This window comes from Oncorhynchus masou, chromosome 18 (assembly GCF_036934945.1).
Source record: "Oncorhynchus masou masou isolate Uvic2021 chromosome 18, UVic_Omas_1.1, whole genome shotgun sequence".
In the NCBI taxonomy this organism is placed as follows: domain Eukaryota; kingdom Metazoa; phylum Chordata; class Actinopteri; order Salmoniformes; family Salmonidae; genus Oncorhynchus; species Oncorhynchus masou.
The window spans coordinates 9,249,712-9,272,191 of NC_088229.1; the positions used below are offsets into that span (position 1 = coordinate 9,249,712).

General features: G+C 44.2%; 2 protein-coding genes across 2 annotated transcripts in view; one reads left to right on the top strand and one right to left on the bottom strand.

Moving 5' to 3' along the window:
• Positions 1–820: 820 nt before the first annotated feature.
• LOC135505118 (LHFPL tetraspan subfamily member 5 protein-like) lies at positions 821–7,033 on the top strand. Its single transcript, XM_064924222.1, has 4 exons — positions 821–1,097; positions 2,708–2,878; positions 6,509–6,745; positions 6,987–7,033. The coding sequence occupies exons 1-4, from the start codon at positions 821–823 to the stop codon at positions 7,031–7,033; spliced, it is 732 nt and encodes a 243-aa protein (XP_064780294.1).
• Positions 7,034–10,346: 3,313 nt separating this feature from the next.
• Positions 10,347–22,480, bottom strand: part of LOC135505128 (SRSF protein kinase 1-like) — a 40,171-nt gene continuing 28,037 nt past the window's right edge. Inside the window, exons 11-15 of the mRNA XM_064924236.1 lie at positions 22,342–22,463; positions 21,052–21,121; positions 19,002–19,094; positions 11,885–11,977; positions 10,347–11,502 (exon numbers count right to left, since the gene is read on the bottom strand). Coding sequence (XP_064780308.1) covers positions 11,315–11,502; positions 11,885–11,977; positions 19,002–19,094; positions 21,052–21,121; positions 22,342–22,463 — 566 coding nt within the window. The 3' untranslated portion in view covers positions 10,347–11,314. The remainder of the gene's footprint in view (positions 11,503–11,884; positions 11,978–19,001; positions 19,095–21,051; positions 21,122–22,341; positions 22,464–22,480) is intronic.

A 22,480-nucleotide genomic window follows, 5' to 3' on the forward strand; every position in this document is an offset into this window, starting at 1 on the left:
AATTAGGCGTTAATGCGCTATTGAGTCTTCAAATAGAAATAAATGGTGTTAAGTGATTGATGTCTTTGTACTTAAATGTTATCCAGAAACTATTTGATATTGTGATAAAAACGGCTACATTGGACATTTAATATTGTAACAAATCTATGTTGTGTTATTAAAAACAACTACTTTTTGCTTTTGTGAACAATGTTGAGGTTACTACATCACATTGGAGAATTGTCCCGTTAGTCAACAGCCTTATAAATAAATCAAATGATTAACACGTAGCTAGATGTATCTGGTTCCACTAAGCAACGTGTTCCATCACTCCTAACGTCTCTCATCTCCTTACCTTGAATAATTCAACATATCACACCATTACTGGCACGGTTTGATTCCAACACCTGAGGAGACACACCACCTCTTAACAAGTGGTATCTGTCTGCTGCTACAGAGCACTGATCTTCTCACGGACTTCAAGGCAAAGTAAAACAAAGACAATGATCTGAGCGCTCAGTGGGTCTTGTATTAGAACATATTTGTTTTTGTGGACTTAAATCTTTCTTTCATACATTCCATTATAATTTTAGTTCATCTGGATCCTTGGAAGTGTCTGGCAGACGACCAAGCGGAGCGTTCACTGAAAACAAGTTGACATTGAAGAGAAACTCAAACCGACAGTAACTGACAGTAAGCCCTGAGAAGTATCTCACCTGAAAGCTTCATGCTCATACTCTCTGCTGACTCAAAACGGGTGAATTTCTGGCGACTCGAGAAGAGTTATCTGCGTATCTTCCACGTCTTCACCCTCACCACCCTCTATTTCCTCGTCAACAAGATGTCAACAACAGAGAAAGTTGAGACCAAATCAAAAAGTGAGAAAATGCTCCCTGCACAGGAGGCGGCCAAAATTTATCACACCAACTACGTCAGGAACGCGCGAGCCGTCGGTGTCCTGTGGGCGATATTCACCATTTGCTTTTCCATCATAGAAATGGTGGTGTTCATCCAACCGTACTGGATCGGGGACAGCGTCAACACCCCGCAGGCCGGATACTTCGGCCTGTTTCACTACTGTATCGGCAACGCGCTGACCTCGGAGCTCATCTGTAAAGGCAAGGCACTTAAAAGGCCAATCTGCAGTTGCTACATCCATTTTTGGACATAAAAATAAGTGCTATGAACCCGTTGATTCTTGAAGAATATAACTTATGAGCTTAGTTAAGCTTAGTTAAACTATTGTACCTCATCAGAACCCAAACTATAAGATTGTTTTACTCCAAATGTTTGTAATCAAAGTACATGTAATCAATCACTGTACAGCCTGAAGGTATGGTTACAAATATTATTTTGATATCATGGATGGTCAGTCCTTGCATCCAGAGCTCTGTCTATACATTTGAGAGTGGTAAAATTTCTCCAGCCCCATCCCTCTGATTTTTACGAAAGGAGTCGCTTTGTATTTGTTTCAACAGCAAATTGCCCCTTTATTTAAAGAGTCACTTTACACAATAACTATATTTTAGTATTTTGTTCATTAGTCCACCGTTGACACAATGTCAGCAGTTCATTCTTCAGTGCAGAGTAAAAACTGTGATGAGAATGAAAAAACGCATCCCCTTGAACCATTGTTATATTCACTAAACTGCTTAATGGGCTGCCCTCTGCTCCAGCCTCTCCAACCCACAGAGATCCTATACTAATAACATGATGTCATCTTCTGCTCCAGCCTCTCCAACCCACAGAGATCCTATACTAATAATATGATGTCATCTTCTGCTCCAGCCTCTCCAACCCACAGAGATCCTATACTAATAATATGATGTCATCTTCTGCTCCAGCCTCTCCAACCCACAGAGATCCTATACTAATAATATGATGTCATCTTCTGCTCCAGCCTCTCCAACCCACAGAGATCCTATCCTAATAATATGATTTTTATCTTCTGCTCCAGCCTCTCCAACCCACAGAGATCCTATACTAATAATATGATGTCATCTTCTGCTCCAGCCTCTCCAACCCACAGAGATCCTATACTAATAACATGATGTCATCTTCTGCTCCAGCCTCTCCAACCCACAGAGATCCTATACTAATAATATGATGTCATCTTCTGCTCCAGCCTCTCCAACCCACAGAGATCCTATACTAATAACATGATGTCATCTTCTGCTCCAGCCTCTCCAACCCACAGAGATCCTATACTAATAACATGATGTCATCTTCTGCTCCAGCCTCTCCAACCCACAGAGATCCTATACTAATAATATGATTTTTATCTTCTGCTCCAGCCTCTCCAACCCACAGAGATCCTATACTAAAAACATGTCATCTTCTGCTCCAGCCTCTCCAACCCACAGAGATCCTATACTAATAATATGATGTCATCTTCTGCTCCAGCCTCTCCAACCCACAGAGATCCTATACTAATAATATGATGTCATCTTCTGCTCCAGCCTCTCCAACCCACAGAGATCCTATACTAATAATATGATGTCATCTTCTGCTCCAGCCTCTCCAACCCACAGAGATCCTATACTAATAACATGTCATCTTCTGTTCCAGCCTCTCTGTATGCGAAGCCTATTCTGTATGCGTAGCCTATTCTGTGTGTCTTTCGGAGGGGTTTGAATAACGCAGAAGACAGAAGAAGAAGAAGATTTGTCATTGGACATCAGAGATCATTGCACTAATTTTCTTCTTCTCTTCCTCCTCCTCCATAAAGGAAGTGCCTTAGACTTTGCTTCCATCCCGTCCCCAGCCTTTAGGACAGCCCTCTTCTTCGTGGGTACATCCATGCTGCTGATAGTGGGCTGTATGGTCTGTTTCACTCTGTTCTGGTTTTGCAACACCGGGAGCGTCTACAAGATCTGTGGGTGGATGCAGTTTGCATCAGGTGAGATTAGAAGACATTCTCTAACCTAACTAACTTGTACATTTTAATGTGTAGTGTCCTATGTCTGGTTGGACACCATGTACATCCAGGAGTGGACCTAGGGGAGATTGGGGGGGGGGTCCACCTCTTTATCCAGCCTCTAGGCGACCTTGGCTCACAAACAGTCATATGGTATCTACAGTCATACCGGCCTCTGGTTGTAGTTGTCATCCCCATTGTCCAGGAGAGTTGACAAACCTATCGTGTACAGTCAGTGACTCCCCAGTGACATCTCTCCTCTTTCAGAGGTGGCTTGGGTCCAGTGCTATTGTCAGCAGATGACAACAACACTGTGGACGCCAGCCCAAAGGGATTCTGTTTGAGGCCAGATTCTGACACCTACTACGTTCAAGCCTGCCTTCAGGGGGTAGATGGATTACATGGAACATGATACATGTGATGTTTTGTCTCTTAGTGCAAGTCTATATCTGTACGAAAGCCTCCGTACATACTCAGGTCTTACAACTGACATACAAGGCTTTTGACACAACAGTTATGATATGTCTCTGGATAAGAGCGTCTGCTAAATGACTTAAATGTAAATGTAAATGTAATGTCAGATATTATTGGCACAACCATTGTGGATAGTCTGTCTGTCTGTCTGTCTGTCTGTCTGTCTGTCTGTCTGTCTGTCTGTCTGTCTGTCTGTCTGTCTGTCTGTCTGTCTGTCTGTCTGTCTGTCTGTCTGTCTGTCTGTCTGTCTGTCTGTCTGTCTGTCTGTCTGTCTGTCTGTCTGTCTGTCTGTCTGTCTGTCTGTCTGTCTGTCTGTCTGTCTGTCTGTCTGTCTGTCTGTCTGTCTGTCTGTCTGTCTGTCTGTCTGTCTGTCTGTCTGTCTGTCTGTCTGTCTGTCTGTCTGTCTGTCTGTCTGTCTGTCTGTCTGTCTGTCTGTCTGTCTGTCTGTCTGTCTGTCTGTCTGTCTGTCTGTCTGTCTGTCTGTCTGTCTGTCTGTCTGTCTGTCTGCATATTACCTCAATCATTCACTGTATTTCTATACATTCACCTCCATATGCATTCAGACAGTAAATTGTAAATGTGTCTCTATACTCCAGCGAGGCGCTAGTACAGAATATCACCTTTTATTTTGAGGATTTTTGTCATACATATCTGTTAAAACGTTTAGAAATGAAATGGGCAGAAACAAAGACTTTTTTTCTGAAACTCGTCAGTCTATTCTTGTTCTGAGAAATGAAGGCCAAGAAACTGAAGATCTGGTACAACGCTGTGTACTACTCTCTTCACAGAACAGTGCAAACTGGCTCTAACCAGAATAGAAAGAGGAGTGGGAGGCCCCGGTGCACAACTGAGCAAAAGGACAAGTACATTAGTCAGAACAAGTACAAGTACATTTCTCAGAACAAGAATAGACTGATGAGTTTCAGAAGGAAGGTCTTTGTTTCTGCCCATTTTGAGCCTGTAATCAAACCCACAAATGCTGATTCTCCAGATACTCAACTAGCCTTAAGAAGGTCAGTTTTATTGCTTCTTTAATCAGAACAACAGTTTTCAGCTGTGCTAACATAATTACAAAGGGGTTTTCCAATTATCAATTAGCCTTTTAAAATTATAAACTTGGATTAGCTAACACAATGTGCCAATGGAACACAGGAGTGATGGTTGTTGATAATGGGCCTCTGTACGCCTATGTAGATATTCCATAAAAAAATCTGCCAATTCCAGCTACAATAGTCATTTACAACATTAACAATGTTTATAACTGTATTTCTGATCAATTTGATGTTATTTTAATGGACGGAAAATGTGCTTTAAAAAAAAAGGACATTTCTAAGTGACCCCAAACTTTTGAACCATAGTGTATATACAGTAGCAGTCAAAAGTTTGGACACACCTACTCATTCAAGGGTTTTTCTTATTTAAAAAAAACTATTTTCTTCATTGTAGAATAATAGTGAAGACATCAAAACTATGAAATAACATGTATGGAATAATGTAGTAACCAAAAAAAGTGTTGAACAAATCAAAATATATTTGAGATTCTTACAAGTAGCCACCCTTCTCCTTGATGACAGCTCTGCACACTCTTGGCATTCTCTCAACCAGCTTCACGAGGAATGCTATTCCAACTGTCTTGAAGGAGTTTCCACACATGCTGAGCACTTGTTGGCTGCTTTTCCTTCACTCTGCGTTCCAACTCATCCCAAACCATCTCAGTTGGTTTGAAGGCGGGTGATTGTGGAGTCCAGGCCATCTGAAGCAGCACTCCAACACGCTTCTTCTTGGTCAAATTGTCCTTACACAGCCTGGAGGTACGTTGGGTCATTGTCCTGTTGAAAAACAAATGATAGTTCCACTAAGCGCAAACCAGATGGGATGGTGTATTGCGGAAAAATGCTGTGGTAGCCATGCTGGTTAAGTGTGCCTTGAATTCTAAATAAATCACAGACAGTGTCAGCAGCAAAGCACCCCTACACCATCACACCTCCTCCTCAGTGCTTCACGGCGGAAACCACACATGCGGAGATCATCCGTTCGTTCACCTACTCTGCATCTCACAAAGACACTGCGGTTGGAACCAAAAAGCTCAAATTTGGACTCATCAGACCAAAGGACAGATTTCCACCGGTCTAATGTCCATTGCTCGTGTCTCTTGGCCCAAGAAGCAAGTATCTTCTTCTTATTGGTGTCTTAGTAGTAGTTTCTTTGCAGCAATTCAACCATGAAGGCCTGATTCACACAGTCTCATTTACATTTACATTTAAGTCATTTGGCAGACGCTCTTATCCAGAGCGACTTACAAATTGGTGAATTCACCTTATGACATCCAGTGGAACAGCCACTTTACAATAGTGCATCTAAATCATTTAAGGGGGGGGGGTGAGAAGGATTACTTTATCCTATCCTAGGATAAAGTAATCTCTCTGAACAGTTGATGTTGAGATGTGTCTGTCACTCAGTGTCCAATGTTTTGTAAATTATATTTTAGAATTATAGTTCTTTAAGTAAAAACGGTCTCAATCAACATTGAAAAAATAATAATTGAAACTATAATTTCTTTTGGACCTACACTTACAGCTTCTTCACTCTGTCCAGCTTGAAAACAGTCATTTATAGTCTCTTTACTCTGTCCATCTTGATAACAGTCATGTATAGTCTCTTCACTCTGTCCATCTTGATAACAGTCATGTATAGTCTCTTCACTCTGTCCAGCTTGATAACAGTCATGTATCGTCTCTTCACTCTATACATGACTGTTATCAAGATGAACAGTCTCTTCACTCTGTCCATCTTGATAACAGTCATGTATAGTCTCTTCACTCTGTCCAGCTTGAAAACAGTCATTTATAGTCTCTTCACTCTGTCCATCTTGATAACAGTCATGTATAGTCTCTTCACTCTGTCCATCTTGATAACAGTCATGTATAGTCTCTTCACTCTGTCCAGCTTGATAACAGTCATCAAAACAAAAGCTAAACAGGGAGCATCAAAAATTCCAAAAGTGATGGATAAAAAATTACACTATATATAACGAATTTTGACTGTGAATATTTTTAAGTGCGGTCCTCCGGCCCACAATGAAAATGAGTTTGGCACACCCTAATGGTAATGTCTGTCCGTCTGTCCGTCCCTCCCCAGCCATCCTGATGGTGATGGGCTGTATGATCTACCCTGACGGCTGGGACGCCCCAGAGGTGAAGAGGATGTGTGGCGAGAGGACAGACAAGTACACCCTGGGGAACTGTACGGTGAGGTGGGCCTACATCCTGGCCATGATCTGTGTCTTGGACTCTCTCATCCTTGCCTTCCTGGCCTTTACACTGGGTAACAGACAAGACAAACTGCTGCCGGATGACTTCGAAGTGGAGGGACAAGGTGAGAGAATAAAATTAGGTGATATTTGTTGTGCGAAGTCATTTTTTTGGAGCATGGAGGGATACAGAAGAGTAAATGTCTTGGAGTGTGGGACACTGGGATTATCTCAAGACATCTCCCTACTTTTTTATTTATTTATCTAATTTTCATTCATCCGGTTTCCATTTCAGAAAAGCAATAAGGCGTTGGAGTATGAAGAGATGGAAGAACAATGCATTATTCTGGCACTCATGACTACCAGGCCAGGGATACGGCAACACAGACACGGGGATACGACTCCACAGATAGCGTGCCCTTTCCTCCAAAAACATGTTTTTTGGCTCATTATGCGAGAAGGCAGTTCTTTAGACTGTCCTGTCCCCAATGGAACCCTGTTTAGACTGTCCTGTCCCCAATGGAACCCTGTTTAGACTGTCCTGTCCAATGGAACCCTGTTTAGACTGTCCTGTCCCCAATGGAACCCTGTTTAGACTGTCCTGTCCCCAATGGAACCCTGTTTAGACTGTCCTGTCCCCAATGGAACCCTGTTTAGACTGTCCTGTCCCCAATGGAACCCTGTTTAGACTGTCCTGTCCCCAATGGAACCCTGTTTAGACTGTCCTGTCCCCAATGGAACCCTGTTTAGACTGTCCTGTCCCCAATGGAACCCTGTTTAGACTGTCCTGTCCAATGGAACCCTGTTTAGACTGTCCTGTCCAATGGAACCCTGTTTAGACTGTCCTGTCCCCAATGGAACCCTGTTTAGACTGTCCTGTCCAATGGAACCCTGTTTAGACTGTCCTGTCCAATGGAACCCTGTTTAGACTGTCCTGTCCCCAATGGAACCCTGTTTTCATTTGGTGTTTTGCCCTGTTTTCAGCCTTGGTAATTAAAGTTTGATTTTAATATTTTGGATGAATTAAATGTTTTCTGTAAACAATAAGTGTACAATCCGTCAAAACACATTTTACTTTCTGAATGAAATTCTAAAGTTTTCTGTTCCTTGGTAAGTTCATTGTACTTCTCGTGAAAAACTGTCCCATCAACAGTAGTTGGGCAAAGAATCAAGCTAGACAAGAGGCTGAACTCTTCATATGAAGACATTTTGTTTTAGTGCACAGTGTGGGGTGGTATACAATTTTATAGTGTATTAAATTTACATTTCAAATATGTGTGATTAACCCTGACGGGCGAAATGGAGCTTGATGTACAGTTGAAGTCGGAAGTTTACATACATCTTAGCCAAATACATTTAAACTCAGTTTTTCACAATTCCTGACATTTAATCCTGGTAAAAATTCCCTGTTTTAGGTCAGTTAGGATTACAACTTTATTTTAAGAATGTGAAATGTCAGAATAATAGTAGAGAATGATTTATTTCAGCTTGTATTTCTTTCATCACATTCCCAGTGGGTCAGACGTTTACATACACTCAATTAGTATTAGGTAAATTGCCTTTAAATTGTTTAACTTGGGTAAAACGGTATGTGTAGCCTTCCACAAGCTTCCCACAATAAGTTGGGTGAATTTTGGCCCATTCCTCCTGACGGAGCTGGTGTCAGGTTGGTAGGCCTCCTTGCTCGCACACTTTTTCAGTTCTACCCACAAATTTTCTATAGGATTAAGGTCAGGGCTTTGTGATGGCCACTCTAATACCATGACTTTGTTGTCCTTAAGCCATTTTGACACAACTTTGGAAGTATGCTTGGGGTCATTGTCCATTGGGAAGACCCATTTGCGACCAAGCTTTAACTTTCTGACTGATGTCTTGAGATGTTGCTTCAATATATCCACATAATTTTCCTTCCTCATGATGCCATCTATTTTGTGACGTGCACCAGTCCCTCCTGCAATAAGGCACCCCCACAATATGATGCTGCCATCCCTGTGCTTCACGGTTGGGGTGTTCTTGGGCGTGCAAATCTCCCCCTTTTTCCTCCAAACATAATGATGGTCATTTTGGTCAAACAGTTCTATTTTTGTTTCATCTAACCAGAGGACATTTCTCCAAAAAGTACAATCTTTGTCCCCATGTGCAGTTGTAAACCGTAGTCTGGCTTTTTTATGGCAGTTTTGGAGCAGTGGCTTCTTTCTTGCTGAGTGGCCTTTCAGGTTATGCCAATATAGGACTTGTTTTACTGTGGATATAGATACTTTGTACCTATTTCCTCCAGCATCTTCACAAGGTCCTTTGCTGTTGTTCTGGGATTTATTGGCACTTCTCACACCAAAGTACGTTCATCTCTAGGAGACAAAACGAGTCTCCTTCCTGAGCAGTATGACAGCAACGTGGTCCTATGGTGTATATACTTGCGTACTATTGTTTGTACAGATGAACGTGGTACCTTCAGGCATTTAGAAATCGCTCCCAAGGATGAACCATACTTGTGGAGGTCTACAATAATTTTCTGAGGTCTTGGCTGACTTCTTTTGATTTTCCCATGAAGTCAAGCAAAGAGGCACTGAGTTTGAAGGTAGGCCTTGAAATATATCCACAGGTACACCTCCAATTGACTCAAATGATATCAATTAGCCTATCAGAAGCTTCTAAAGCCATGACATCATTTTCTGTAATTTACCAAGCTGTTTAAAGGCAGTCAACTTAGTGTATGTAAACTTCTGACCCACTGGACTTGTGATACAGTGAATTGTAAGTGAAATAATCTGTCTAAACAGTAATGTCTTAACCAACTTGCCAAAACGATAGTTTAACAAGAAACTTGTGGAGTGTTTGAAAATCGAGTTTTAATGACAACCTAAATGTATGTAAACTTCCGACAACAACTATAAATGCCCTTCTCTTCCAGTAGAATCCCAATAACTCGAAAAGGTGAAAACATTTACTTAGGACATCACTACAGTATGGAAATTAAGGAGGAACCCGAGGATATAATTTCGACATGTAAAAATTAGCTTTGCATAATTGCATTGCCACACCCCCCCCCCCCCCGCCAAACCCTGACCATTAGAACACATCTTACGGACAAATAAAAGACATTAACTGACGGACGTTCACACAACAGAGCTTTCACACTTCTTCCATATGCTTTATTGACACAGTACTACCCAGACATAGTAGTGTCCACCCTAAATGGCACCCTACATAGGGAAAAGGGTGCCATTTCAGCCACACACACACACTACAACTTGTTAAAAACTGTACACAGCTGTAATATACAGAAAGGCAAATTCCTTGGTACAGTTATTTATATATATACACATACACACACAGCCACACGTAATTTTATATATATTTCCACAATTTCTCTTCTTTCAGGTGGTGTTCTTATGAACATATATTATTTAGTTAAACCCACAAAACCAGTCTCCCATTGGCTCAAAGTGAATATATGCAAAGTTATAATACTAACAGATTCTGAAAAATGTCAGGTAATATGTTTTTTTTTTTAACTGGCTGATCTAAAAATAGCAAGACAGTCCTCCATTGTATTTATGGGTGGTGGAGACCTACAAATAGTTCAGTCAGAAAGGAGAGTAGAGTGCAACCTACAGGTCCGTTCATCTGCCCTATGTGCATCTTCCTTATACTACGCTTAATACAAACAAAATGCCTTACGGCTGAAGTTGTAGCACAGAAGAACTCTTAAAGTGAACACAGACAGACATCAATGACATTTTATCAGAGGAAGAAAACGAGTGGTATCAAGTTATTTAACGGAAACAGGATTACAAAAGTGAAGGGAAGTTCATTGATCTTGATCTTTTCCAGGTCTTGTGCCGGTATAAAACGAAACAAGATGGAGGTGAGAGAGTCACAATAACAACAATTACAAAGACAAGTCCTCATACAAGTGAGTAGTGTACGGAGCACAGAATTCTGGACCGCCAAAATGACCATAAACCAACGTTGCCTACAGGCTTATTTAAACACAATCATTACAAAGGAAAGAAACAAATACAAAACGTAGACGCTCCTTGATGATAATAAGAACACAATGTAAGAAAACAAAACTAAAAACAGAAATAAATAAGTCATCTCAGATATGGTTGAATTGGAAAGTGCTCTGTTGCAACAAGTCTCTTGTGAGGGGTTTAATTTGCATCGCAGTGACCAGAGACGACCACTAGAGGGAATACATCCAGGGGTGTATTTAGGAAAATTAAAAGCTCATTGTACTTTTCACTCATTTAGCAGACACTTCGTCGCTCTGGATAAGTGTCTGCTAAATGAGTAAAAATGTCAAAATGTGTCATTGAAGATAGAAACTGAATGAATAAAGTGGACCCAATTCCCTATTCTATGACAGATAATCGTATCTCTGTTCAAACGCCATACATCTGAAGGTTCAGTAACTATACATCCTCCTGAACATGGCCACATGGTTTTACATTGCAGTGGTTGGAAGGCTCCATTGGGGAGGGCAATGCAGGCCAAGGGGGTGCATTCAGCAGAACAAAACGTTCTGGAATGTTCTGATAGAAGTCTCTTAATGTAGAACATTAATGCCTCTATGACACGTAGAAAAGGGAATCATGTCACCTCTAGTCATGACAGTTATCTGCAACATTCCACAATGTTTGCCTACTGAACAGGCATCAGGGTATTTTGATTTGCAGTACTGGAGGCTGTCACTGGGGGGCGATCCAGGGGTGGCGCAGGCAGTCCGCGGCCGTGGCCCTCTTCTCTGGTACCAGCTCCAGCATGGGGAGGAGGAAGTCAGCAAAACAATCAGTCTCCTCTTTGGGCCACTCATACTTATCCTGCAGCACCTCTAGTAAACCCCATGGCTTCAGCTTGGTGATGTGCTTCAGGTCACCTAGGAAAGAGAGCAGGGTTAGACACAGACAGCACAGTCAGTCTCAGAAAGAGAGCAGGGTTAGGTAGGTCAGTCAGATGGGGTTTCTCATCACAACACCATGACAGGGGGACATAACAAAACTCCCCACCATGACACACACACACACACACACACCACTCAAGACTGTCACTAAAACGTTCTTTATTCTCTTGCTACACATAACATTTAAGACCGTCATTCAGCAGTAAACCAGTGATTGTGATTTAACAGAATACTATTGAGCATAGAAGAACACCCAGAAAAACATTAAACATCACTATGAACAACACACACACACACACCAATGTTGACATTTACAACAATGGGGTGGGACAGGTCTTCATTTAAAAAAAAACATTACCTTTCTTGGTGAAAAAATCCTTGGAATATTTCCCAGCCGTTATGAGTTTGCGTGGGACTTGCCCCAGCAGCTCAATGATCAATGCAATATGGTCTGACAAAATGAGATTAAGAAAAGAGAGGGTGGGGTGGGGGGGGGGGGGGGGGGGGGGGGTGGACGACACCAACATCATATCAGACAGTGTTTCAGTCACAGGCCCACCCTGGGTGGGGGGGCGAGGGGGGGTTGAGAGAGGGTCAGTCTGGCAGCACTTAGAAGAACCCACCATTACTTTTGTGGTGTACAATCCCTTTTAAACCCACTGAAAACTAAGTACGGGGGTCAAACAGTTTAAATTCAATTACTTTTTGACAGCATACGTTTAGATTTAAACATGTTTGCCTATGAAAGAAGTGGTAAGAAAGTCACCCTAATTACAAAATATTCAGGAGATGAAAATTTATATTTTTTAAAAAATGTAAAAGGTATTTCATAATTTAACTTTTAATTAACGACAATTAGCTATAAAAACAAATGGTAAACTCCATAATTATTGAGCCTACTTGCATGTTGTAGTTTAGACCACGTTCCACATAATTGGAGGTTGTGTTGTACCAATCATCGGTTGAGACACATTTTGAATTCAATTAGGTCGTTGCCATGACGCCCTGGCAGCAGTGTACTCTAGACAGAGAGTGCCTGTAAGTTGTTACATATTTAGTTATTTAAAAAAATAATATTAATATTTTAAACGTTTTTGGAACTAACATTTTTTGTTTTTGATAATTCATTTTTATTGCAAATATCTGGTGGATTTGCAGATGGACTGACAGGTCAACTCCCTTTTGCCTTGGCTTGGTTGGAATCCTAAAAGGTTGCTTCCTAAAGGTTGCTTAAGATTCAAACCTTCTCAAAACAGCCCAATTCATTCTCTTAGAGGAGGTGCTCCCACAATAATGTCATTTGTACCACATAGAAGTTAAAGTATTGGATCCTTCACACACACCACACCAATCAAGCATTTAGCGACACCCGCAATAACATCTGCTAATCACAAGTATGTGACCAATAAAATACAATTTGATCCCATTCCACCAAGCAAGCTTTGCTTTAGACTTACAAGACCATCATGTTTGATTGAGTGAGCTGTTTTGTATTGTATTAACGTGGTGCCTGACTAGTTCGTTAAAACTTTATTTAGCAATGTCATTGAGAAACATATATATTTCCATAAAACAACATTGGTCAGTAGGTGCCCAACATCACATCAAGTGGTGGCCTGTTAAGATGCAGTCCCTCATATCGAGGTCTATAGAGCCTGGGAATGTCTGTATTGTCTTAGCAATTGTTATAAACAAGCAACGGGTAAAAAAAAATATGCTTCAAATTAAAACCATGATGACTGCATTAAAATACAGTAGGTTGCATTGACCTATATATTTAAATGATATTGGCATCCATTTTATGTTCAATCAAGTGAGTTCTGTTTTGCTAAATTGTAGGATACTGTAGGATAGCCGCCTCAATATTTGCCAATAGGTGATGTTTACTCACAAGGATCTGATCCATGATCAGTATCTAAATGTTAAGGAAAGATTTGAATGGAGAACGTTGAACAGAGAGCAACCCTTCCTTTCTGTCAAACCAGTACAGACACATGCTCTAACGACGTGCTTATGGAAAGTTCTCCCTACGTGGTGTTTTGGGAAACGCGTGAGAGTTCGGACGTTATTGAAATGCTGAATCGTTAAAACAACAACACTTGAGTTCCATCGCTATTGGAAAACCGGGCACTGGTTATTAATTCGTAGGCTATTTGCATTTATGCAAAACATATGGATTCTCCCTTTTAAAAAAAGGAGAGAGGGGGGGGGGGGGTGAATATCAACAGCTGCTTTGCATTATAAACATACCAGTTCCTGTAAGTGGCTCAAAGTACTGAATAAGTGAGAACCCCAGATCCTCCCTCAAGTTATTTGCTTGTTGACGGTTATTTCGTATTACGGGGACCTACGCCGACATCTTTTGGACTTATTTGTTTTGGTGCGGTCCGGACTGGCCTTGACGTAGAAGTGCACGGACGGGATATTCCCTAAAAACACGCCACTTCGATACAAGTGACTTTTCGTAGCAGGTTAGGAGAGCATTTTAACTAAGCCTAATCCTTTTTCCTAACCTTATCTTAATTCTCCTAACCTGCTAAGTTAAATTCTCCTAAATAGCTGGATCGAAGTGGTGTGTTTTAAAGACAATCTCTTCCATGGACGTTGATTTTTGGTCCAAACCTTGGTGGAAAAGACTTAGGACACAGAAAGGGGACAGCCCTGGTGCGTCAGATGTGAGCTGGTTTTGAGGGAGTCATCTGAATGTTCCCCGGAACAACGGTGATCTACTCTGGGAGGAGACCGTCAACAAGCCCCTAGAGATGGCTCAGTGGGAGGAGGGCGTCAACAAGCCCATAGAGATGGCCCAGTGGGAGGAGGGCATCAACAAGCCCATAGAGATGGCCCAGTGGGAGGAGGGCATCAACAAGCCCCTAGAGATGGCCCAGTGGGAGGAGACCGTCAACAAGCCCATAGAGATGGCCCAGTGGGAGGAGGGCATCAACAAGCCCCTAGAGATGGCCCAGTGGGAGGAGGCCGTCAACAAGCCCATAGAGATGGCCCAGTGGGAGGAGGCCGTCAACAAGCCCATAGAGATGGCCCAGTGGGAGGAGGCCGTCAACAAGCCCATAGAGATGGCCCAGTGGGAGGAGGGCGTCAACAAGCCCATAGAGATGGCCCAGTGGGAGGAGACCGTCAACAAGCCCATAGAGATGGCCCAGTGGGAGGAGACCGTCAACAAGCCCATAGAGATGGCCCAGTGGGAGGAGGGCGTCAACAAGCCCCTAGAGATGGCCCAGTGGGAGGAGACCGTCAACAAGCCCATAGAGATGGCCCAGTGGGAGGAGACCGTCAACAAGCCCATAGAGATGGCCCAGTGGGAGGAGGGGGAGGGGCGTCAACAAGCCCCTAGAGATGGCCCAGTGGGAGGAGGGCGTCAACAAGCCCATAGAGATGGCCCAGTGGGAGGAGGGCGTCAACAAGCCCATAGAGATGGCCCAGTGGGAGGAGGGCGTCAACAAGCCCCTAGAGATGGCCCAGTGGGAGGAGGGCATCAACAAGCCCATAGAGATGGCCCAGTGGGAGGAGGGCGTCAACAAGCCCCTAGAGATGGCCCAGTGGGAGGAGGGCGTCAACAAGCCCCTAGAGATGGCCCAGTGGGAGGAGGGCGTCAACAAGCCCATAGAGATGGCCCAGTGGGAGGAGGGCGTCAACAAGCCCATAGAGATGGCCCAGTGGGAGGAGGACGTCAACAAGCCCCTAGAGATGGCCCAGTGGGAGGAGGGCATCAACAAGCCCCTAGAGATGGCCCAGTGGGAGGAGGGCGTCAACAAGCCCATAGAGATGGCCCAGTGGGAGGAGGGCGTCAACAAGCCCATAGAGATGGCCCAGTGGGAGGAGGGCGTCAACAAGCCCATAGAGATGGCCCAGTGGGAGGAGGCCGTCAACAAGCCCATAGAGATGGCCCAGTGGGAGGAGGACGTCAACAATCCCATAGAGATGGCCCAGTGGGAGGAGGCCGTCAACAATCCCATAGAGGCCCAGTGGGAGGAGGCGTCAACAAGCCCATAGAGATGGCCCAGTGGGAGGAACAAGCCCATAGAGATGGCCCAGTGGGAGGAGGCGTCAACAAGCCCATAGAGATGGCCCAGTGGGAGGATGCCGTCAACAAGCCCATAGAGATGGCCCAGTGGGAGGAGGGCGTCAACAAGCCCATAGAGATGGCCCAGTGGGAGGAGGGCATCAACAAGCCCCTAGAGATGGCCCAGTGGGAGGAGACCGTCAACAAGCCCATAGAGATGGCCCAGTGGGAGGAGGGCGTCAACAAGCCCCTAGAGATGGCCCAGTGGGAGGAGGCCGTCAACAAGCCCATAGAGATGGCCCAGTGGGAGGAGGCCGTCAACAAGCCCATAGAGATGGCCCAGTGGGAGGAGGCCGTCAACAAGCCCATAGAGATGGCCCAGTGGGAGGAGGGCGTCAACAAGCCCATAGAGATGGCCCAGTGGGAGGAGACCGTCAACAAGCCCATAGAGATGGCCCAGTGGGAGGAGACCGTCAACAAGCCCATAGAGATGGCCCAGTGGGAGGAGGGCGTAGGGGCCCAGTGGGAGGAGACCGTCAACAAGCCCATAGAGATGGCCCAGTGGGAGGAGACCGTCAACAAGCCCATAGAGATGGCCCAGTGGGAGGAGGCCGTCAACAAGCCCCTAGAGATGGCCCAGTGGGAGGAGGGCGTCAACAAGCCCATAGAGATGGCCCAGTGGGAGGAGGGCGTCAACAAGCCCATAGAGATGGCCCAGTGGGAGGAGGGCGTCAACAAGCCCCTAGAGATGGCCCAGTGGGAGGAGGGCATCAACAAGCCCATAGAGATGGCCCAGTGGGAGGAGGGCGTCAACAAGCCCCTAGAGATGGCCCAGTGGGAGGAGGGCGTCAACAAGCCCATAGAGATGGCCCAGTGGGAGGATGCCGTCAACAAGCCCACAGAGATGGCCCAGTGGGAGGAGGGCGTCAACAATCCCATAGAGATGGCCCAGTGGGAGGAGGCCATCAACAAACCCCTAGAGATGGCCCAGTGGGAGGAGGACATCAACAATCCCATAGAGATGGCTCAGTGGGAGGAGGACGTCAACAATCCCATAGAGATGGCCCAGTGGGAGGAGGCCATCAACAATCCCATAGAGATGGCCCAGTGGGAGGAGGACGTCAACAATCCCATAGAGATGGCCCAGTGGGAGGAGGCCATCAACAATCCCATAGAGATGGCCCAGTGGGAGGAGGACGTCAACAATCCCATAGAGATGGCCCAGTGGGAGGAGGGCGTCAACAATCCCATAGAGATGGCTCAGTGGGAGGAGGCCATCAACAAGCCCATAGAGATGGCCCAGTGGGAGGAGATGGCCCGGCTCTTTGTCAACCAGCTGGGTGTTTGCATTTCTATGTGACAGGCGTATGCCCACACTACTACACTACACCCACCCCCCCCTGCCATCCAGCAGTGTGTTCCTGGGCAGTACAATAGGCCCCCCTGCCATCCAGCAGTGTGTTCCTGGGCAGTACAATAGGCCCCCCTGCCATCCAGCAGTGTGTTCCTGGGCAGTACAATAGGCCCCCTGCCAACCAGCAGTGTGTTCCTGGGCAGTACAATAGGCCCCCTGCCATCCAGCAGTGTGTTCCTGGGCAGTACAATAGGCCCCCTGCCATCCAGCAGTGTGTTCCTGGGCAGTACAATAGGCCCCCTGCCATCCAGCAGTGTGTTCCTGGGCAGTACAATAGGCCCCCCTGCCATCCAGCAGTGTGTTCCTGGGCAGTACAATAGGCCCCCTGCCATCCAGCAGTGTGTTCCTGGGCAGTACAATAGGCCCCCTGCCATCCAGCAGTGTGTTCCTGGGCAGTACAATAGGCCCCCTGCCATCTAGCAGTGTGTTCCTGGGCAGTACAATAGGCCCCCCAGCCATCCAGCAGTGTGTTCCTGGGCAGTACAATAGGAATGGCGTGCATCTTACAGATGAGAGCAATAACCTCGTCCCTTGAGAGTCAGAGCTGGTCTCTTCTCCGTTCTAGCAAGACGCATGATTTGCCTACTGCCATAATCAATGTAATAATCAAATTAACACTGTATGCAAACGTACTCAAGCAGGCAATGATTCTGATGTTTGACCTGTGCAGCACCAACACACCCAGACGACTTTTTACATTCAGATTTTCTGGGCACTTCATCAGAATGCCAGAATTTATTCTACATGTTTGAAACAGCGCTGCTGTCCGTCTGGTAAGTTGCTAGCTTGCACACTTGCAGTGCACAACTGAACCAAGGCTTTGTTTACATGTGCTAATGGGGTTCAACCATTTTCTATATGCAGTTCAACATAGCTAGCTTACTGTTTCTTAAATACTCCTTTTCCGGCTATGGTATGTGTTGTAGTCTTGGTTATTCTTAGGTCGATGAAATGTTGCATAGCCAACTGCAGTGTTTGTCCTGTTTGAAATCTGTCTACCTTGTCTTACTGTAGCTTGCTCTATTGAGTAGCCTACCTAGATAGTTTTGCTATGCCCATTGCATGCATTTTAAGGTAGCTAGCTAGCTCTGGCACATTCCCAAAGTTTTGTTATTTGCTTTGAGCCTATTTAGCAAGCAATGATTTGTGGAAGAATGTAGCTATGATATATTATCAAAAATTGAGTCATAGTACAGTCTTGTGTGGTAACGTTGGCTCAGCTAGTTAGTTCGGTAGTAGTAGTACTAGTAGTAGTAGTAGTAGTAGTAGACAACATTAAATGGCTAGCATAGCGGCCAAGGACGTTCACTAGCTTATTTGTGCATATTTGTTAGTGCTCTGATTACACGCAAGAGTCTAGGTCAGCAGTTTAGACATGACTTTAGCTTTATATGAAAAATCCTTACTTGGCTAAATATATCTAGCTTTCCTCGCTTGTTGGTTAGCTACCTAGACAACGTTAGCTCTTATCTGACTGGTATAACATGTTATTATTATCGGAAAATCTACAACAACAAAAAAAGGTAGGGCGAGAGCGATAAAATTATCCATCAAAACTGTTGGCTGTACAAACATTTCAGTCAAAAAAGGTGGCAAGTTCAATGATCACTTTATGGATGCTGTAGTCTCCTCCTTATCCAACACCTACATATTGAGCTATGATATGCTAGGTTGGGGCAAGAAATTGTCATTTTTTTCCCCCTAATGCTAAATGACCCTGTTAAAAATCCAGTATGTGGTTCTCGGTAACGGCTGGACAGCTCATGACGAGAGACGAGGAGTGTGTTATTTGCCTCCAAGTTGATTAGCAAATGTTTATCAACATTGGTGCCATAGTGGCTTAGATAGGATGGTCGGGAGATTTGAATTGAACTTCAACCAATCCCTACTATAGTTTGTACCAACCGGACATTGGGATGTTAGCAATTGGGATGGTGGGACTTCTGTTGCGGTCAGAGGACCTTGCCTGCGTTACCACCCTACTCTTCCCACACCCCTCCCACGTCCCCCAGGGCAGGCCACAGACACACAGTTGCATACCTCTTCTGGTGAAGTATTCCTGTGAGAATTTCCCACTCAGTGCATAGTGGCGGGGAACTTTCCCCAACAGCTCAATAATCAGAGCTAGGTGGTCTGGAGGCCCCGGGCAGGAGACAGAGAGAGAGAGACAGAGAGAGAGAGAGACAGACAGAGAGAGAGAGAGACAGAGAGAGACAGAGAGACAGAGAGAGACAGAGAGAGACAGAGAGAGACAGACAGAGAGAGAGAGAACAGGGAACGAGGAGAGAGCAGAAAGAGAGGAGAGAGACAAAGTGGAGGAGAGAAAGCAGGGGATACAGGGAAATAGAGGGGATGGTGAAGAAGCAGAACAGAGCCAAGTGGCAGCATATTAAGACAAATGGATAAAGATGACGGAGTAATGGCATGAAATGACGCACATGTACGACAAAACCCTGGAATGATTCTAAGTCTACAGAGAAAAGCCCAGTCTCTTTGCCAACCAAACAACGTCAGTGGTTTGAAAAAGAGGTTTTTAGTGCAGAAAGCCTCTGTATCAGTGGACTGAAGCCTTGTGACAATGACCAAAGGAGTTGGGCAAGACGGCACAAACACATCTGGAGCAGAAGCAAGATACTTGGTTTCTGTTTCACATAAAGCCACGCCAGTAAGATGGAGAATGGCAATGAAGTCATACATTGGGGTTTGCTGTTAGAAACTCATCACGGCAGTATACACACACACACAGCCAATCTATAAGGAAGTGTTTAGATGCAAGGTGTGAGCAGCAGGAGATGGATAGCTGTAGCTGACAGCAGAACCTGAAGACATCAGAGTAAACTGATATGACATTCCTCCTTATAAGGCTGCACAAGCCAAGGCATGCCAGTTGGATGTAGCGTAGCCCAGGGCTTTTTCTCAGCCAACAACACGCCACTGAAACAATCAAGCCACTACAAACTGAAGAAGGTTACTGCACATGCAGATGTGAGCCAAGCAGAGGCAGCAAAGGAGGTGGAGAACAGCTGAAGAGTAACGTAGGGATGAGGTGAATGAGGGATGAGTAGGAAAAGGGGTGGGGATATGTGGGCACCATCTTCAGAAATATGGCTCCAATTTGTTATGGTGGAAATAGACACAGGAATGCAAGTAGGTACCCAACATCACATGATCATAGATTTACTCATAACAATAATGTCCAATAAACACCAAACAGGTTTCCTTGGACTAAAAAGCGCTTTCAATGGAAGCTCTACACTGAACGTGGTTTTTAGTCCAAGACTAGGCTTAAAATATCTGGGAAACTAGCCCTTTAAAGACAGACTATAACTGCTGCTGCCAACTCTTCTGGAAATATATGGCATGACAATGATGGAATAGTTGGCTAAAAGCACAATGTATAGGACCAGGCTAGCTGACGTATGCTAAACCAGGTCTCTCCAACCCTGTTCCTGGAGAGCTACCGTCCTGTAGGTTCACTCCAACCCTGTTCCTGGAGTTACACTCTCCTGAGAACCTACAGGACGGTAGCTCTCCAGGAACAGGGTTGGAGTGAAAACCTACAGGACCATAACTCTCCAGGAACAGGGTTTGAGAGCCCAAATGGCTATTCAACTAATATCACTTAAAGGACTTACACAAACCGTGGTGTTTATATTGTCATCTGGCCTACTATTCAAATCATACAATAGTGTACCACCAAACGCATTGCACAGTATCGTACGATCGAATATACACCACCTACTGCAAAAAGCGTCATTGTTGATTTTTAAATCAATTCATATTTAGGACCAACTAAAACCCAAAAAGTGATGGAGATTAAATGACAACGCATTCATATTTTGGTAAAGCTTTTCACAGTAGGCCAATGGTTAATATCACAAATCCAAAATGGCTTTTCCTTTCATATTAGGCAGCTGAAGCAATTTCCAACATATGTACATATCTGCTATTTTCAACATAAAATATAGCTCTACATTCAACATACATTAAAAACAGACTGCTACAGCGTAGAGACAACCATGGAAACACTAAAACAGGAAAAGACCAGCTTAAGTAGATCCAAATCAAGCAGCAGATTACGCATCACTACCTTCATCCCTGGAGTAATCTTCCCCGGAATGGGGCTCAAACAAGTAGTCCCCAGTCGCCAGCTCAAAAGCCTGCAGAGACAAGTAAACAAACTATAAACATAGATAGCAACAAAACAGACAGGAAACAGACACTATACTGTAGGGAGAACGACAGACAGCCATTCTAAATATTATCTACTTCCTGTACAGATGTTCCTCTTCCCGTAAAGTCAAATATCCTTTAATATTAGTTAGGAAATTGACTTGGCTAGTAAAAAAGGGAATTCTAGTCCTTAACTTTGTGAGCCATCTAAGACGACCTAACTAAGTTAGTTAGTAAATAAATAATGAAGCCAATTTGTATATTGCTGATTCATGATCTATGTTAGGGTTCGTGAAGATATCCAAGGGTTTGAGACGTTCAGTAATGACACAGATGAGGTAATAATACATTAACAGAAGACTAATCGACAAGATAACAAAATATCTTAAGTTAGTCAGGGAAATTGAAACTATAAACATTTTTCCGTGGTGCCCCAACTTCCTAGTTAATTACTATTCTGTGATTCTTTGAAATACAGAATACACAGAGAATTGATTTGATAATATACATTCTTCACATTTAATGAGAGAAAACGCCACGACAGAGGGCATAGGCCCACCCACTGGTGAACCTGGCCCAGCCAATCAGAGTTTTTCCACACAAAAGGGGTTTATTACAGACAGAAATACTCCTTCAGACAATCCCACAGGTGAAGAAGCCGGGGGTCCTGGGCTGGCGTGGTTACACGTGGTCTGTGGTTGTGAGGCCGGTTAGACGTACTGCCAAATTCTCTACAACGACGTCGGAGGCAGTTTATGGTAGAGAAATTAACATTACATTTTCTGGCAACATCTCTGGTGGACTTTCCTGCAGTCAGTATGCCAATTGCACGCTCCCTTAAAACTTGAGACATCTGTGGCATTGTCATGTGACAAAACTGCACATTTTAGAGTCAACTTTTATAGTCCCCAGCACAAGTTGCATCTGTGTATTGATCATGCTGTTTAATCAGCTTCTTGATATACCACAGCTGTCAGGTGGATGGATTATCTATTGCAAAGGAGAAATGCTCACTAACAGGGATGTAAACAAATTTATGCACAACATTTGAGAGAAATACATTTTTTTGTGGGTATGGAACATTTCTGTGATCTTTTATTTCAGCTCATGAAACATGGGACCAACGTTTTACATGTTGCGTTTATATTTTTTTGTTCAGTATGTATGCATGTAAAGTGTGTCAGTGGTTGTTGTCGTCCAGTCTTACCATGCAGGCTGTACTCCATATGTCAGCGGGTGTGTTGTAGCCAGAGCCAATCAGCACCTCCAGAGAACGGTACTGTCTCGTCTGGATGTCTTCTGTAAAGTGCTTGTGCTGCGGAGGAGACACAGGTCAACGGGACTAC

What these genes read in the sequence shown, in the direction of transcription:
- LOC135505118 (XM_064924222.1), top strand. Translation starts at nt 821, where the DNA reads ATGTCAACAACAGAGAAAGTTGAGACCAAATCAAAAAGTGAGAAAATG. An exon ending in GTGGATGCAGTTTGCATCAG is followed by an intron (nt 2,879 to 6,508) that starts GTGAGATTAGAA and finishes GTCCCTCCCCAG; the next exon opens with CCATCCTGATGGTGATGGGC. An exon ending in CTTCGAAGTGGAGGGACAAG is followed by an intron (nt 6,746 to 6,986) that starts GTGAGAGAATAA and finishes CATGACTACCAG; the next exon opens with GCCAGGGATACGGCAACACA.